The following is a 17676-nucleotide window of genomic DNA, read 5'->3' as shown; positions in this document are numbered from 1 at the left end:
TGTTTGGAGACAGAAGGCCCAGGCTCTGGCGGCTTCTCACCATGCTGTGTGTTTTGCTGCTGATGCCCTCCAGACACTGCCTCCCTCAGCCTCCCCGAAATTACGTAAAAGATCAGATGCAGAGCTGCCCTGAGCCTTGCTTTTCTTTGCAAGCCAACAGCCCACATCTTCAGAGGGACCTCCTCAGCACTGCACCCCCAGCCCTGTCTCCTGCAGGGTTCATAACTCGTCCAGGGAAACTGGAGTGTCCCACGGAGAGAAAAAAAAAACATTCCTCCAGTTTCCCAGGAGCTGTCATGCAACTGTGCCAGATACGCTAGGAAACAATGCGGTTCCTTTCTGCCGACACAGCCATGCCGTTTGCACCATGGATCTTTCCTGCTGCCTCAAAACTTCACTTCTCCAGAGGTCCCGGTGCCACTGACACACACTCCCCCCCCAGCTCCCTCCGGAGCCCAGCACAGCTCCCAGCGAGCGAAGCCACAGCAGATGTGCTTCCCAACAGCTGGCACGGTCCTCCAGCCGGCAGAGCCACGGGGAGGAGCGCTCTGGGTGCTGCTTTCCATTATGGTGTTTGGAAATTACATGTTCACATTCGATCAGAAACTCTCAGTTTTTCTCCTTCCAGACAGACTACGTGAACGGATTCTGCCATGCAGCCAGACAAAAGAAAAACCATCAAACCCAGTGTGACGTTCCTAATGACAGACTGTGCTAACAATAGATACACCGAGCTATTTGCAGTCCAGCCACACAATCACGCCTGACTATGGCCAAAGTTTGCATCACAACAGAAATCCCGCTAATTTCAGCTGCTCCCTCCCAAGTATAGAGGAGAGATATTGCCTGCACTGCATGAGAAAGTTTTACACGCTAGTGGTTTATTCCACCCACGAACAGTCAGTCTTCCTGGCGCTTTAGTTGTTTCCCCATCAGTGTATCCAAATGTCTTAATGAAGCAAATCTGATAAACAGGATAATCAGCATCTCCACCCACCAAATTCAACGGGCTCTTTGCACCACCAACACCTCTGAAACCCAGACGGGCCACGTCGGTCTCGGGACATCCCGTCGGACTGCACAGTAACTCCCCCTTGTCTTCCCCTGCACATCTTCCCCCCCATTCCGACTTTCCAACTGAACTTTCTAGTCAAAGGGCATTTACTGACCACAGTTTGAAAACAAAACCAATCTTGTTCTGTATCTCGGTAACACATAATGCCAAGGGTTCATGGAGAAAGGGCACGGGGTGGAAGAAGCCCAAAGGGCACCAGAGGACTGGAAGCCCTTCGCTGCCAGGCTCGCTGCCCAGCTCCCTGCCCTCCCTTGGAACACGCACCCGGCTGGAGGGAGCCTCCTTTGTTAGAACAGAATTAACATCAGATTTCATACATCTTCAACTAAAGACCTACCACAAACGAGCTCGTTATTTCAAATGTATTTCAGACAAAAACACTTATTTAAAAAAAGATTTCCTTCTATTCACTTGCAAACTATATTTTGTTGAAGGCGGCGTACAGAGAGGACACTGCTTGGAAAACATGCTTCTGCCCGAGGGAGAAGATACAAATCCACGCCTCTGCACGCGGGGCTTTCCTGGAGCTCAGCCTCATAGCGGAGTCCAGGGTGGTGATCCGCAGTGTTACAAACAGCAGTTGCTGGACATGCACACAGACCAACAAAATCCCCTGTCACTGCTCCAGGACACGGCTCCCTTGCTAGCACCAGGTCACCCGGCTCTCTGGGAGGCAGGTCCCGGAGCAGGGATCTGCTCGCACCGAGGAGGTAGCGCCAGACACGCTTCCAGCGATGACTAATGGCTGGGCAGAGTCGTCTGGATCCAACAGGTCACTTGGGAAACAGGAGAGAGATCCAAGAGCCATGTCACTGAGCACTCACTTTCGGCCAAACTAAAAATAGACCTAATAAAGCGTTACTGGAGCTGCTTTCCTTACTGTAGAAAAAATAAACTATTCAGTTTTTCCTATCAAAAGAAAGGCCACCCCACGGACTTCTCTAGGCATGGCTGAGGTGTGTTTGCTCTTGGGGGAGCCACCTAACCAACCCAACAGTGCGATCTCTTCCCTGAGAGGAGCCACCCCACGCTGAACAGCTCCTCACTGTCACCAGCTCCTGCCTGTTCCTGTCTTGCAGAAACCTGAGCATTTATTTCTGCCTGACTATAAGGTATGAGAGCCTTTAAAATCTGCATTTATGAAGACTTTAAGGCCCGACAAAACCATTGCAATCCTCTTGCCTACCCTTCCTGCCTAGCAAAGCCCAGGCCACCTCACCCACGAACCCTGCACCACTGCAAGGCTGCCGGCCATCACCAGCAACATCTGCTATAGAGAATCCACCGCTCCTCTGGGCACGCTGCAAGGTCTCACAGTTAAAGATATCCACCTTGGTAGCTGTAGTTGGGCAAACCCAACCTGAAGCCACAGACTCTCCTGCTGCCATAATTCTTCCACACGGCAGCTTCCAGACCACCACGAGGTCATTAATGAACATTTCTGCATCTCAGGCAAGCTAAACAGACAGATCATCCTTAACCCCACCCAAGGCACGTACCCACACTGCTGCAAAACGTCTGTCCGCTCCTCTTGCGATGGAGCGGAGCTGTACCAGTGTGACAGAACCCCTGCCCTGTGTCCGTGCAAGAAGTCACCTCTTAGGAGAGGAGATGAACCTTCACAGAGATACCGCTGACACCGCGTACGCTGACACGGCAGCTACCACCACCAGTATGGTCACAGCTACCACCAGCAAGACTCAAGCACCACTTCCTAACCACGAGGACCAGGTGGACACCAGCAGAAACCAGCAGTGCACGTACCCGACACGGGACACGGCAGCTACCACCACCAGTATGGTCACAGCTACCACCAGCAAGACCCACTTCCTAACTCCTAACCACGAGGACCAGGTGGACACCAGCAGAAAGCTGTGCACATACTGCATGCCTCCCACAGAGGAGGAGTACTCGAGGGTCCGATCTCAGCCAACAAACAGACGCCAATTGATACCGGTGGCTAAAATGAGGTGTAAGAGTGGGAATTCCGCCCATAAATTCACACAGTAGAAACCCTCATACACGAGAATAAAATGCTGCCACGCTGCAGGTGAAAGTTGTTTTCAGCAAAACTTTATTCTAACTCCTGACGAAGTTGTTCTGCTGCCAAACCACCTCAGCAGCTGGTAGCTCACCAAAACCTTCTGTCACTACACACAGATTTCCACCTCTTCCAAAGAGAGCTCCACCAGCCTGCGGACAGCCAGGAAGGGAACCCTTGTCCTGCCCTGGGTACAGCCCCCGTTCGGGGTAGAGGACCGTCCAGTCTTCTTAAAACTGCTCCTAATGGAAAGGAAAACGACCGTCCTCCTTGGCTATGGGAAATTCTACCTGCATGAAGGGTTTTCTTGTTTTTCTTTTTCTCTTTCTTTCCTAACGCTGAAGCCACATCATCCCGACGGCACGGGCTGAGCTCAGGGGACTCTGCTTCGGCCGGGCAGCTCAGACACTGCTGTGATGAAGGAACCAACAAGGCTTTGCTCCATTTACGGCAGCGCTCCTTCCCTGCTGCCCAGGCTTCCAGTCAGAAACTACATGTTTTCCAAGAGAAGTATAAACAGAAAATGATAGCTCTTTATAGCAGGAAATGCCTTTTTAATCTGAAGTGGAAAATTGCATAAACTTATTTAGACCTTTTACAGATAACATTAGTAATTTGTGAGCCTTATAAGGACCACTCATTTTGACTGGATAATTTGTGATTTGTACTAAGGAACCTTTAGCTACAGAATTCATTCCAGTGGAAAGCAAAAAAAAAAACCAAACCCAAAAACCCCAAGCCTTCGTTTTGCTGTGAAATATTCTAAAAAAGTTAATTTGGCAGGACCTTCAAGTGTATATTCATTGAGGAGATGTTTAAGAAAATGCTAGCTGGATGTTAATGAAGTGGGAGGCTTTGCCCAAAGGAGATTTCAATCCCAGTGCTACTCTTGCTTGAGTCGGTAAAACCTCCATTGGGTTGAAGGATCCGACCTCGGTCACAGCCTGCACGAGCCTTGCAAGGTGCAAATGATAATCCAGACTTATATAAACGAACTGGACCCACTTACTGTATCAGCGATCTTTTGAAAATAATCTTGCCTTGCTGTTTTTAGAGACACAGAACAATTACATGGACCACGGGGACGCACCAAGAACTGAACCTAAGGACACATCTGCTCCAGGGCCAGCCGCAAGCCTTCTGCGGAAGAGCCAAGCAAAGCTGACACAAGAGCACATCAAACAGAAGAGGACCTACCTGTTCACGGAGAGCAATAGCTGGTCCATGCATGCTTTGATCTTGTTTTGGGCTTCTAGGTGTGTCATGTTCTCCGTGCTCTCTCCGTTAATCGCCAGAATAATATCTCCTGGGCACAGGTTTGCCATGGCTGCTTTACTGCCAGGGTTAATCTAGGCAGGGAAAAATAAAAGGGTTACTTAAAAGAATGCTCGGTTTTAAAGAAGTCCAGTTTCTTGGAATAAGCAGCAGATAAAGGGAATAGTTATTTCTGGAGCAGACACATGCGTTTTGCCTACACCAACAGCATCTGCCAGAGGTTGGATGTCAGACCCAGGGCTCTTGGGTCAGCCCCAGTTCTCTGAGGGCCATCCTCTACAACAACGCCCTTTTAAATCGAGAGATTTCTGTCAACCCCAGTCACCGTGTGACCAGGTCCTCTCTTCAGATTTCTCTCTGGCTTGAAATAACGCAATACCCTCTTTCGAGAGAGATGCTTTAGACTCCTGTGGCTTGCAGGCCTTAAATCATGCTGCGAGAGTCAATCCCTAAGGAGCACACGCAACCCTCCTCTTTGGCTAACTACGTAATTAGAAGATGAGCGCAGTCACCCTAATTGCTTCCTGTGGAGAGGTTACATTTGACATCAGTTTTTCCTGACCGTCATTCAAATGACTTGTCTCTTTCTAGCCCTGCATGGAATACCACGCAGCTCGTTAAGTCTCCACAACTCTTTCCTTCTGGTTTTGCAGGAATGCCAGAACCTTATAAAACTCATAACTTCTTTCCTGAGGAACTAATGGCAGGTCCAGGTACTGTTTGTGGTCAGTCATAAGACCAATCCTGCAGCTCATAAAAGACTTTCTTGAGAAATTGCCATTTCATTTACATCAGCCCAAATGTGGTTTTAATTTTTGCAATAATGTAAAATGATGCAAGGCATAGGCAGGACAGGTAAATGTGTCTGTTTAAACTCTTAATAGCTACGTGCTTGCCCTCTAATTTCCTCTTCAATCATTCAGAGCATCTGCTAACTCTCCGCTAGCCAATGACATGGTTTATCAAGTGAGAAAGTACAGTGAGTCTGACTTTCAGTTATTCCTATCTCACTGCACGTAGAGTGCAACAGTGCTTTGATTCTGTTCACTCTTGATTTACACGGGTATAATCCCTGTCTCAGGCGATGGGTCTCTGCTCCAACACACCCTGCTTGAAAGATCCAGGCAACAGCATCACTGCTCTATCCTCCATCTCCCCTCGGACGTAGCTTTCCTCGATGCACGGTGGCAACCAGACGCTAACAAAACATGTATGGTTTTTCAGACAGTTGGAGACCAAGTGCTGGCCACCTGCTCCATGGTGCCCACAAGCCCCCTGACCACCGCAGGCCATCACTAAACAGGCAGTCTTTTAGAAAGGGAGGCATGCACGCCGCCCCGTGTTCATCTTGGTCTGTTTTTTCCAGTTCTATTTTCACAGGGAATTTGAAGAGGGTTTAGCCTTAACACCAAAGCCCTTTGTAAGACGTGCTGGGGCTGCTCACGGGACCGAGGCCGGTAAAACAGCCAGCCAGAGGCAGACGGCACCCGGCATAACATGGACCCGCCACACTGCTCCCTGCGTGACTACAGCCACCAATACCACTGAAACACGAACCTGAAGGTGTTTGAGGAGCTCAAACCACTTTTTTTGCATTTAAGCTGAATTGGCAGCCTGAATTAAGCCTTTTGTTGCATTGTCAGAGTAAATTAGCATTTGCCATTTGCTCTTCAATAGTTTCAGCCAGGCTATTTTGCTCTAACAAACCTGCCAGGCCAACTCCTCCCCTGCTCGCAGGCTCCCCTGTGACTCAGCTCAGAGCTAACAACAGGAGGTATTTCTGCACACAGGACACTTTAGCTGTAAAGCTCTGACACAGGACATTTCAACCCAGGAGAGGTTTATTTTTTCCCTGGCATGCTTTTGTCCTGTTGGTTTTTTGGACCCACGTAAGAAGACATGGCATTCACAGAGCATTAGGCTCCTTCTACAGCCACAGAAGCTGCCAGACCCACCAGAAAGTCAACCAGAAGCTCAACCAGCACCTCCAAGGAAGCACCTCCATGCGCTTGCCTGTCGTTATTCGCTTCTCCTGATGTCTGCCCTGCAGCCCCGGCTACCAGCAGACTTTTGGACTAACAGACCTTCCGTTTGACCCAGGACAGCTGTATTTTGTTCTTGTCTGTTCAATGCTGTCTAGATGTCTGATGGATTTTTCTCCCTGCACTGATCTTAACCAGATTGTAGCTTCCTTGGAGAATAAGCTGTTCATAAATGGGGCTCTTAGCTGTTTCCTATTTTTAGATTCTGGTTTATTTCAAATTATTTTGGTAGTATCTTCATATTAGCATTTTATGCTACCCACGGAGATGACTGAGGGCTTGAAATGGAGCTGCAATCCAAGAACTCATTAGTTTGAGATACAGCATCGGTGTCACAGCAGCTTGGGAATCAGTATTGTAGTGTCTGTCAGGTCCAAAGTTTGTATTTTAGCGAATGATGTTTAAAATACTTCAAGTTCTCCTAACTCAGAGCTGTGCAAAGCCATTGACACCAAACATGCCGCAGAAAGCCCTACGAGCCCAGCTATGGGTCAGGGCTGTGTTTGAATCCTCAGGCAAGGGTCCTACCTGCTTCGCTCCACGCGAAGCCTACCGCAAAACTAGGATCTCCGTAAGGACAAGGATGCAATTTTAAGGATTTGTAATTTTTGTAATAGAGTCTATGCTTGGAGTGAAACATCCAGGAAAGATGACACTGTTGTCACACAGAAACAAACACACACACGAGGAAGGTCCAGGAGGGATCTGGGTGTCTCATTCAGGCACCCATCAAGCTACAGACAGTCAGCACCCACAGGCAGCAGCAATCGGCTAAACCCAGAATGCTCCTTAACCAGCCTCTTTCCTTACAAAGGCCAGCTACTGCCCAACAAGCTGCTGAGCATCTACTATTCTAAACAAGTACATACAAAAAACAAGTGGTTTTTTGTTCAAGTGATAAACCTTGTTTTGCCTATTAGTCCGTTCTCCAGGGCTACGGCCAAGTGATGGACGTGAGGAAATGGCCTCAAGTTGCGCCAGGGGAGGTTTAGATTGGACGTGAGGAAAAATTTCTTTACTGAAAGAGTGGTTAAACATTGGAACAGGCTGCCCAGGGAAGTGGTGGAGTCCCCATCCCTGGAGGTATTTAAAAGACATGTAGATGAGGCACTTAGGGACATGGTTTAGTGGGCATGGTGGTGTTGGGTTGACGGTTGGACTCGATGATCTTAGAGGTCTTTTCCAACCTCGATGATTCTATGATTCTATTCTATGATTCTATGTAACTGCAGCTGCGTGTATCGCCTGTGGGTGCAAGGTCTCTCCAGGGCAGCGACATGAAAGCCCAGCAGCGCACAGAGGTTTTGGGATGGAGCTTCTACCAGAGGCACTCAGTCATGCCTCGCTCCAGAGGGGCCGCGGGTCTGCCGTGAGCGGTAACCGCAGCGCGTGCAACATGAACAAAGCACGCACGAATGTGAGAGTAACTGGATACGTTACGAAGTTAAAAACACTGCAGAGAAAACCTGCACCGAGTCACTGGAGCCCTGTGCCCTCGAAAGGGGCCTCCAAAGGAACTGAGGTTTGAGAATAGGATAGTCTTAAGAAAAACAGCGATAAGATTTTTGTTTGTTTTTGAAGTTCTCCATCAGTGCTAAGAACAAACCACTTTAAAAATCAAAGTTGAATGTACACAGACCGAGACAGGGCCGATGGATACGTAACTCGGGGTGGTGTAAGCCGTCTCCCCGGGACCCGGACAGGCTGTGTCTCCCCACTGCGTGCTGCCTTTCTGCAGGCAATGCCGAGTACCCTAAAGCAGAGCCCCAACTCGCACACTGGGGCTGAACACGGGCTCCGTCCCACGGCGCCTGCTGCGCCCTGCTGTGCCATGCCTCGTCTTGCCCACGCTGGGCGCCTGCCAGGATTTGGTCTGTTTGCCTGCGTTTTCTCCAGTGAAGAGCTCGGGAAGGGCAGTTACGCGCTAGCAAGGAGCCAGCCCATCCCCTCGCACCCTGCTAACCCCCGGGGCTGCAGGGCCCCACGCGGGTGCTGGTATTTCAGGGCCGCAGCAAGGGGCTGGTGGAGAATCATGCAGGTGGACAGGGCGGTCTGAGCCCTCGTGCTGTTGGCAGCTCACGGGGTCTCATTCCATGCAAGGCACCCAGCTCCCAGAGAGCTCTGCTTGTGCCATACACGTTCAGAGCAGTCAAGTGTACGGCACCGAGAGCCAAACCCACAGCAAACAGCGCAGGCTTAAAGAAACATAAAATATTTTTATTAAAATTCCCCTAAAGGTTTTTCTTTTTCAACTAGACAAGAATCCAGCCTCATTTGGAAGCTCTGAGCTCCCAAAGGCACAATTTTATATAGCAGTGACCCAGCACTGATGTGAACTCTAGCCTACCAGTTAACTTACGCTGCTAGTTACTGTCGCCCTGCACTTGAAGATATTTCCCACCAACGTAAAGCCAAAGCCAACTGATGGAGACTTGGGGTGAAGTTGCACAAGACAGCTTAGTTAATCCCACAGCTTGCGCACGAGAGGGGAGAGGACCTTCTCTCTGCACCTTCCCACTCCTGGGTGCCACCCAGCCTCTTCCCTTGTGCCAGCCCTGGTGCTCAAGCAGGTTTTTAAGCACAGCCTGGAACGCAATCCAGCAGAGCTGAACGGTTTTCTGAGTGTGAATCAAAGCAACTCTGAGTAACGGGTCCAGTGCGCTGCACCCATCATCGGGGACCAGGGGAGGGATGGCGTTAGCTTGTGGTGAGCTCTTCACAAGATGATTAAGCAGATCCCACACAGGGTTATACGTGGAATACCCCCTACCCATCACCTAATCACTGCTGCACCTTCAGGAGGAAGGAACGGAGCACGAAATATGTGCAGGACCAGTCAGTGTGCTGGGGAGGCCGCTGGCACTCATGTTTTCACAGCTCCTTTTATGCCCATAGAAGCGCATTCACGTGTACTCTGCCCGAGGCGACTGCGCACACACAGCACGGCGTCTGCTCCAGGAAGGCAGCGTAAACATAGGTCATTTTTAGCACTCTCCCAAAATTGAATAAAGTCAATAGAGAACAACGTTCTGCATTTAACCCCTCCACAAAAATAAGCAGCTGCTTCTTTGTTTCTCTCTCAAAAAAATGCAGGTGCATAAGAATATTGATAAGCGGAAAATACTAAAAGAAACAAAAAACATGTACAGCTAACAATATTGTAACAGCAGGGCGCATGGAGGTTTGCAGAGCGCGTGCCCCCGGTAAGTAACTCCAGGCTCTCGAGAGCAGAGAAGAGCCTCTCCCTGTGCAGCGTGCCTGCAGAGCGTGCCCTCCTGCAGGAATTCACTCCAGTAGGAAGCCAGAATGTATTCCCCCCCCCGCCTTTTCCAAAAAGCATATTATTCTCCCTAATCCCCTCAGGACAAGTCTCATTTGTGACACCTTTGTACATCCTCCGTATAGCGCTGTGCTTCAAAAAATACGAGGTCTAATACTGGCGCCTGTCTCAGTCCTTTTATATTATTCCAGCAGGAAAAGGAGAATTTTAAAGAAAGAGACCCCAGTAAATAGCCCTTCTCTCACTGTCCTCTGCCTCCTGCCACCACAGGAGGTTCAGTCCCAGTGCTGTGAGCATCACCCCCACACCAAGGATAACAAGGGGAAACGCAACCCACGGGGTGTAGCACTGGACCAACACCCCACAACTTAGTATCTCCTTTTGCCAAGTCATCAACCAGTGAACTATATCTGCACAATTACAAACCAATTTTTTTAAAATAACTTTTTCCAATTATTTTCCCCACCACCTTTCCCAAGATTACCACCCACCCCTCTCCTCTCTTCCAAGGGGACCAGGATCAACAAGCATCCCCCTCCCCAGCCAAGTGGATACTCTGATGCTCCGGAACAGACTGAGAAACCCCCAAAGCCAGCAGTGGCTATCTTATCTGGCCACTGGAGCCTCGTAAGGATTTACTAAGTGCTAGCATCTGACATCAGGCCAATAAAATAAAGCACATTAAGGCAACTGTTGTACTAAGCCAGTTGGTGTTGGAAGCTGTGCAATCTGACTTAGTAAGCAAGATTATTTGCACCGAGAGGAGTTTACTCTTGAAACACATATAGCATTATACTTTCCCCCCTGGAGGTCAAGCACAGAAGCGTGTCAGGGCGGTGAGACCAGTCAGCGCAGAGCAAGTCTTAGGGGGCAAAGTCCCCCGTGTCTCGCCGTGTGCATCCCGCTGCCCGCACAGGGATAACCCTGCACGCCGCGGGGAGGGCTCAGCTCAGAAGCAGCTTTGCTCAAGCCATCTCCAGAATTGGGCCAACACCACAAGCTGAAACAATCAACACTTAAGTGAAAGGCCAGTTTGTTATATTAACTTAACCTCTTTTTCACTCTTTTCCCCAGAAGCCTGCCCCTGTAACGTCACCCACGTCAGGACCCAAGGACGACTGAGCTGGGGACACATTTCCTCCTCGCCGCCTGCACAGGTCTCGGCACAGCCATTGGAAAGAAGAACTTGGTGTTTATTCTCCCAGTAGTTTTTACTCAAATTAACAAAAAGGTACCTATTCAGGCCAATCACACTCAGATAATAAAGGCAGCTTTTTCTCTCCCGGATCTCCTTCACTTTAAAAAAAGAAAAAGCTACTGTAAAAAAATGCAACACATCCCATCAATTAATGAAGCCATCTTCCCAGAATTTAATGGGTTAAACCATGCAACCCCATACAAGCCTACACAGACCACATCACTCTTCTCTTAAATCAATAGTAGTTTGTTACAGGCAAGTCTGGGGAAATTTTCTGTTCTGCAAGCGTGATCAAAAGGGCCTGATTAAAGCCTTCGAGAGGCTTTCAAGATAGCGTGACAAAATTCTCAGCTTTTAAACAAAGCAAGCCTGTTCTATTATCAGGAAGCATGCTACGAGGCAGCAGATGATCTTACGGTAGCAACATCTTTGAAAACAGGAAGAACCAAGAGTTAAATGACTAACTAAATGAAGAGAAATTCCCCAATCCTTCAAGCATTCTTTCCAGGGATTCTCTTCAGCTTTTCGAAGCACTGTGCCTTGAACTGACATACATTCCTCACCAATCCGTTTGCATTTTTCTAATTGCTTATATAGGAAGTCAAACGTATCAAGACATTATTTAGGTATGCTGCACAGCACTATAAATGAAGAGCACTGTTTATGCAACGTGAATTCATTTAACTACTGAAGAAAACAAGAAGTTTAAGAGCATACAAGGGAAAGAACCAGAGTATGACTGTTACAAAAGGCGAGACGCTTGAAAATCCTTTTAAATCCAAGTACTGATGGATCCCAATCCAAATTTAGAATCAGATTCTTAGTGTAGATCCTAATCCAGCTTAAAGGCTGAGGTCTCTGTACAAAGAAAAGGCTGAAAAATCAATGAAATCAGATATGAATTTTAGAGCAACCAACCACATAATCAGCTCTTCGAGGTTTGCGCTCAGGTTGAGAAAGGCACAGTTTGTTCAGACACTCGTACTGGCTTATTTTGCCAAAAGCTTCCCTTGCTCAGCCCAAGGGCACCCAGAACTCCGGCAGCGCTCAGAGCAGGAGCAGCAGCGAGTGCAGCACACCAGGCTGCCTGCCACGTTCACGGTCACCAGGAGCCCTCTTACCCCTTCCTCCAAGGACAAGTTGCAGATACACTGCTCTGCTACACAGAATTACCCACTCTTAACCACTATGGCTGCTATTACACTTAAATCTGCTTTATACTCACTCTGCTATGTTGGGGAGCAAGGCCAGGGCGGGACAGCCTGCCCCGGGGGACACCGGCTAAGCCTTGATGTAGGTGCGCTCGGAGCATCGCTGCAGTCCCTGAGACACTGCACCACTGCACGCCACTTGGCAAACTGGATTCAGCAGCATCAGAGAAAGTGTTTATGATCGTAAGTGGTTCACCTCCATTAGAGGTTTAGTCCTCAGCTCTCCTGTGAAGCCTCCCCTTCTCAGACACCTCACAGCCAGCAGCAGGGCTTCCTAAACCCTTGCTTGGAGAAACCCCTGGGTTTTCAAACTTTTCTCCCTTTTAAATCACCCACCTTCTCGGCCCGAAAGGCGGGTTGATATGGTCTTTCCTATCAAAAGGAAAGTGGCCACAGAGGCATCTCCCAACAGAAGAAAGTTCTCCAACAGAAAAAGTTTGAATTCAGCTGGTGAGTAAACCTGAAGCTTCGTCCTTGTGAAAGAGGTTAATCTCACACAGACTGGAGGGATTTGCGCCTTCGCAATGCGGCTGCCTTCTCCCGGTTTGGTTGTGAACGCCAGGTATTTTGCGGGGTTTGGTCTTTGGTACCAGAAGCTTTACGTGTGCTAAAGGCTTCTGGGAAGGGTTTTGTGGCTTATGGTGAATGACAGCATTCAGACTCCGCGTACTGTAAACCTCCCAGCTGGACACCTACTCCACGGTGCCCGTTATTGAACAGTCCTGGATTTAACCGTTCACGACAGTTCCTCTTCTAGCTGTGCATTGCCCATATCTGATAATTAAGAATAAATACTTTAAATAACCTTCTTTAATCTGGCATATTTTGCTTTCTGAAGCTTGTACTGCAAAATGTCAGTCGCACGTAATCTGCTATCAGTCCACACAACATGTAAAACTACTTAAGGTTTAATGGGTGCGAATTTGAGTTGCTCCGGTTGACAAGAAAGATTGAGTGTGGCATGGGCTTTGAGGCATCTTTATGATGTTTGGAAAATTCATTGGCTGAAATACTCTTGCACAGCACTTTTTTTTTTTTAAAAATAGAGCTCTGTTCTCTCTGGTGAGAAAGCAGAGTTTATTTTAGGTCTCTGCTGGCTGTAAAAGCTACTTGAATGCCACACCGCAGCTCGACATTTTTCCAATTTCTGCAAGTAACCCAATGAATCCTGGGTTTGCTTTAAGTTTTTGTGTAAGTCCTGAAGTAGAAACCAAACATAACCTTATCTTCCAGGGCCTGGGGCAAGCGTGGTGTTAATGGCTGCGTACAAATCCACTACATTAACAAGCTCTCACTAGATATGCCGTGGTTTGCTTCGGTACACATCTAGCAGCGCTGCACTGACAACAAATCAAGCAGAGTATTTTCTGTGAACATGTTTGTTTTAGCTATTTTATCAACACTACCAGATCTTGAGAGATCTACTGCTTTCCTTCACACTCTAGCACCTGTGGTCACAGATGACTTAAAAAATAAAAACATTTTCACTAAGTGTTTGGGTGTCTAACAACCATGAGGCAATGCATTTTAAGGGCTCAGAAATCAAACCACAAATTCAGTTATGCAACAAATTCAGAAATACTATATTTAAAAGGACTTGTGCTTTCTAGGATTTGCTATGTGACTCCCGCAGACTTGTGATATGCATTTTCTCCCCAAGCTACCAAAAAAAAAAAAAAAAAAAAAATGGCAGTAGTCTTCACTAATTCCACACAATCCATAATGGCATATTTGTATTACAATTAAAAGGACTGATCTACTCCCAGCAGGACCAGGATTATCACCACCTATTGCGCTATACAGCAACAAAAAGTTTAAGAAAAAAAGAATAATTCCACGTATTTCCCCTTGTACGCTTCCTACACAAACAGGGCCATTTTAGTAAGTCTGCTATCTAACTTTATTCTCTTTTATCCCTGTATCAAGTGGGATACAACCATGCCCTTTTCCAAAGTAACTCTGAATACCTGTCCCAACAGGCAATCTTTCAGTCTCCAAGAAGTTAGAAAACTGACATCATCATTTAAAAGAAAGAACAAAACAAAAACCCCAACTCACAAAAACCCCAGCCCGAACTCTCAGTTCCCCAGTTACACTGAGCCCATTCTGCTTTGTCCGACCTGGCAGAGGCCCGAAGTGTTTTCAAGGGTGTGCTGGGTTTATTTTGCTGAACTTGCCCCAAGGTCAGACCTTGCATGAATGGACCTATGTGAATCATTCTTTCCGCCTGCTTTCCCACTCTGGATTATCAGCGTGCTTGATTACGGTAATTAGCATTAGGCTTTCATTCCAGCATATTCTACCATTACTGTCTCCTGAACCAGCACAAGCATTTATTCTTCTCTTTCAGCTATTAAGTAAAGCCTCAGTGATAGAATAACTTCAGCAGCAAATATATTTGTTATATACTTTCCTTAGCTCTTATCTATAGTTCAGATTAACTGTTAAGTACTACTACAGCTTCAAGTGTAGCCACCCAGATCTCTCACTCCAGACCTTACAAGCAGCAATCATTGGAAGAACGATGAGAACAAAAAAGAATGACAAGCAAAACTATTTCCTTCCACTTAAAAAGCCATCTCACTTGAAGTATTATGTTATAACAAACATTAATATGCAACCAACCGAGAAACAGCTAGCATCACTTAGTTCTATACAGGCAATAAAAACACCAAAGGTCAGCAGAAATCAGCTGGGGTCCTATTTTTCAGGATTCATCAACACAGAGCAAATACTTCAGTCCATTTGGGAGCTCCAAACAGAGAGTGCATCACTTCCATTTAATAAACAATCAAATACATAAAAGTTACACATAAACCCAGGAAAAACCTTACGGAAAGCAAAGAAAAAAAGCCCTGTTCCCTTTGCTGGCATCTCTGGTTCTTGCCTTCTCCTCCAACATACGTGGAGTTCCTGGGGTAACTAAACCCGGCCCCCCCAGCACTGCCCAGCCACAGGTCTGCGGACCCCTTCGGGCCCTGCCATCCCCAACCCGGAGCACACAAGAACAAGCCTCACAGGCCACCCCAGAAATTATTACTCCGAGTGCGTACTCTGCATTCAAGTGGGATCACAGCAACGTACTCGGGCATTTGCCGGCTGCCCCAACGGAGTCAACAAGACAACTTTTACTGGAATTCCTCCCTCAGCAGAATTCCTTCTCGAGTATCCTAACCTTTAACAGGACACGTATTTGCTCAAATACAAAAGCTACTTAAGTTTAAAAGTCAACCTTAACTCAAACAATACCTGGATAATGGATTGCAGACCAATTATTTCTCACCCTTCTTGCGTTACAGTTCCAAACCAACACTGAAAAATGCATTTTTGCTGCTCCGCTAGAGATTAGCAGGTAAACTGATGTTGAAGCCAGCAGATAAAGGAAAAACTGAATTAAAACCCCTTTTTTTTAAAAAAAAAATACTGGAATCAGTCCATTTGTCAATTATCTGTTTAGATAAATTACTTGGCTATGATTCTAAAAGCGGCAAGTGCTTGGATTAACACTGGCAGAGCTGGGTAGATGATGACATTGACCCCTCTAGGAGCTGGACAAGCGAATTTAAGTGATTAAATGCATTCGGCTCCTCTAGTTACGCTAACGACCAATTATCTTTTAATCCCAGGCAAGGGGTAGATCAACTGTGATCCCACACAGAACCACAGCACTCACTGATGTGGTTACAAGCACAACACTGAGAGCAGCCGAGTAAGTTATTCCATTTCTGTTCCTGAACTGTGGCTGCTGGTCAAAGGCAACGTTGTCCCTGCAGCAAGCCCCCTTTCCCACCAAGGGCAAACAGCGTCCAGTTGTTAGCCTGCTCAACCAAGGAAAGGCAGCTGTCAGCTACCAGAAACTTAATTAAGTCTTAAAACCACTTTCTATCAAGTCATTAAGGCCAACTCTAAGCAGATGTTTTGGGTCATTTCCCTACCCCTATAAATATCACTAGGAGGAGGAACCATCAACTACGCGATGTATTACACCCAGCGTTAGCTTACTGTAACCATGGCTATAAAACAAGCTGGGTTTCTTCCCCAGAGCACAGCCTTGGGCTACAATTCCCTCCCCAGCACTGTGCTGACAACACACTAGCGTCACCCCCGCATGTAGCCACTGCGGCACCCTTTGGGGCTGCGTGCCCCCAAACCAGCCCAGCAAACTCCAGCCCCCCTCATCTGGTCCCCCAGAAAATGCAAGAAGAAACAGGGGAAAAAAAAAAAAAGGGTGGCTAGCATACCTAGCTTTTTATGTGACCACATGAGAAAGATGCCCTAAGCACACCCTTCTGGATTTGCATTTATCTTTCCTTATCTTTAACACTGAAGAACTTAACACTCCAACTCGAGCCCTGGCCTCTCTAGGGCAGTGCTCAGCATCAGCTGTTCCCAGTCACTTGGGCAATCTTTACCACTTGTCATTTGAGATTGATTAAACCACAGAGGGAACTGACCTGCTTTCAAGAAAAATAGATCATTCCTTGATTTCATGGATGTATTTGAAACAGCTGCAAGGGATGGGCTCAACACCATCAGCTGCACCTGCACAAATGCAGTGACCTCGCAGGGGGCTAAAGGCTAAAGCAAGTCCTGGTGAGTGAGTCAAGTCCCATTCCAAAGCAGGACTGTGAGATCGTTACTCTCCTTGCTGCTAAATCCATATTTTTTTCAAGTTTATCCCTTGGCAATACTGTCACAAGCCACTTTTGGGGACTACCTTCGGCTCTCCTTCCTGCCCCACGCCAGGCGCCTCTCCCTGCCCGGCCTTCAGCCGCACCACGGTGCCTCCCGCTCAGCTCTGCCCGCTGTGGGAGCGCCAGTCACACCGGCTGCTTCATCATTTCCCCTCCAGCAGTGACACTTCGGCTTCAGGTCCCACAAATGCAACATTAGGCAACTGCCTTCACTTAACCCGGAGCAACGACACTCAGACAGGCTTCGGAGAAGAAGCTGCACCCTCCTAGGGTCCCCCCCAGCAGGCAGCAAAGCATCGCTCGCTGTGGCTCCTGGGGCAGTGACGCATCTCTGCACTGTTACAGCTAGTGAGAGGTCTGGGGAGAAATTGTCTCCTGTAGTAGCTTAGCAAAGAGTAGAGAAAACCAACGTATTAATGACCGAATAATTTTTTTTTTCAACCGCCACACAGATGAATTTGTGTTTTATAAGTAGCCAGCCAGCCTCTGGCACCCAGAACGGAACGTGGGTGGCTTTTGGATGCTGTGAATCCCAAACAGCAACCTACAAATTCCCAACGTAACCAGTCCAGGTAGACGCTTGCAGAGCTGTACAGCCCGAACACTTTGTGGCACGTTGGTCCTCAGCACCCCCCCACCCTCGGGCACAGAAGCGGGCTGCAGCAAACTCGCATCCCTCGGGCAGCCCATCACAACCCGGACAGCATCTTGGGCTCACAGCTGGACGCGGGAGTCCCAGAGTCTGGTCCCGCCTCCCGGCGGAATTTCTGCTTTTCAAAAATATGTTTGTAATTTAATGGCATTTTAATATAAAACAAAATAAAATTTAAAAAAAAAAAAAGGGGGGGGGGGCACTTGGA

The 17676-nt window shown here is 47.8% G+C and overlaps 1 protein-coding gene across 1 annotated transcript in view; it reads right to left on the bottom strand.

Annotated features, from left to right (window-relative positions):
* PDLIM4 (PDZ and LIM domain 4) overlaps window positions 1-17676 on the bottom strand; it is a 60998-nt gene that overhangs the window by 33821 nt on the left and 9501 nt on the right. Inside the window, exon 2 of the mRNA XM_009285938.2 lies at window positions 4314-4465. Within this exon, the coding sequence (XP_009284213.2) occupies window positions 4314-4465 (152 nt within the window). The remainder of the gene's footprint in view (window positions 1-4313; window positions 4466-17676) is intronic.

The sequence above is a fragment of the Aptenodytes forsteri genome, unplaced genomic scaffold (assembly GCF_000699145.1).
Source record: "Aptenodytes forsteri isolate BGI_AS27 unplaced genomic scaffold, ASM69914v1 Scaffold54, whole genome shotgun sequence".
In the NCBI taxonomy this organism is placed as follows: Eukaryota; Metazoa; Chordata; class Aves; order Sphenisciformes; family Spheniscidae; genus Aptenodytes; species Aptenodytes forsteri.
Note: the sequence above shows the minus strand (reverse complement) of the source record. Positions and strands in the feature narration are given on the sequence as shown.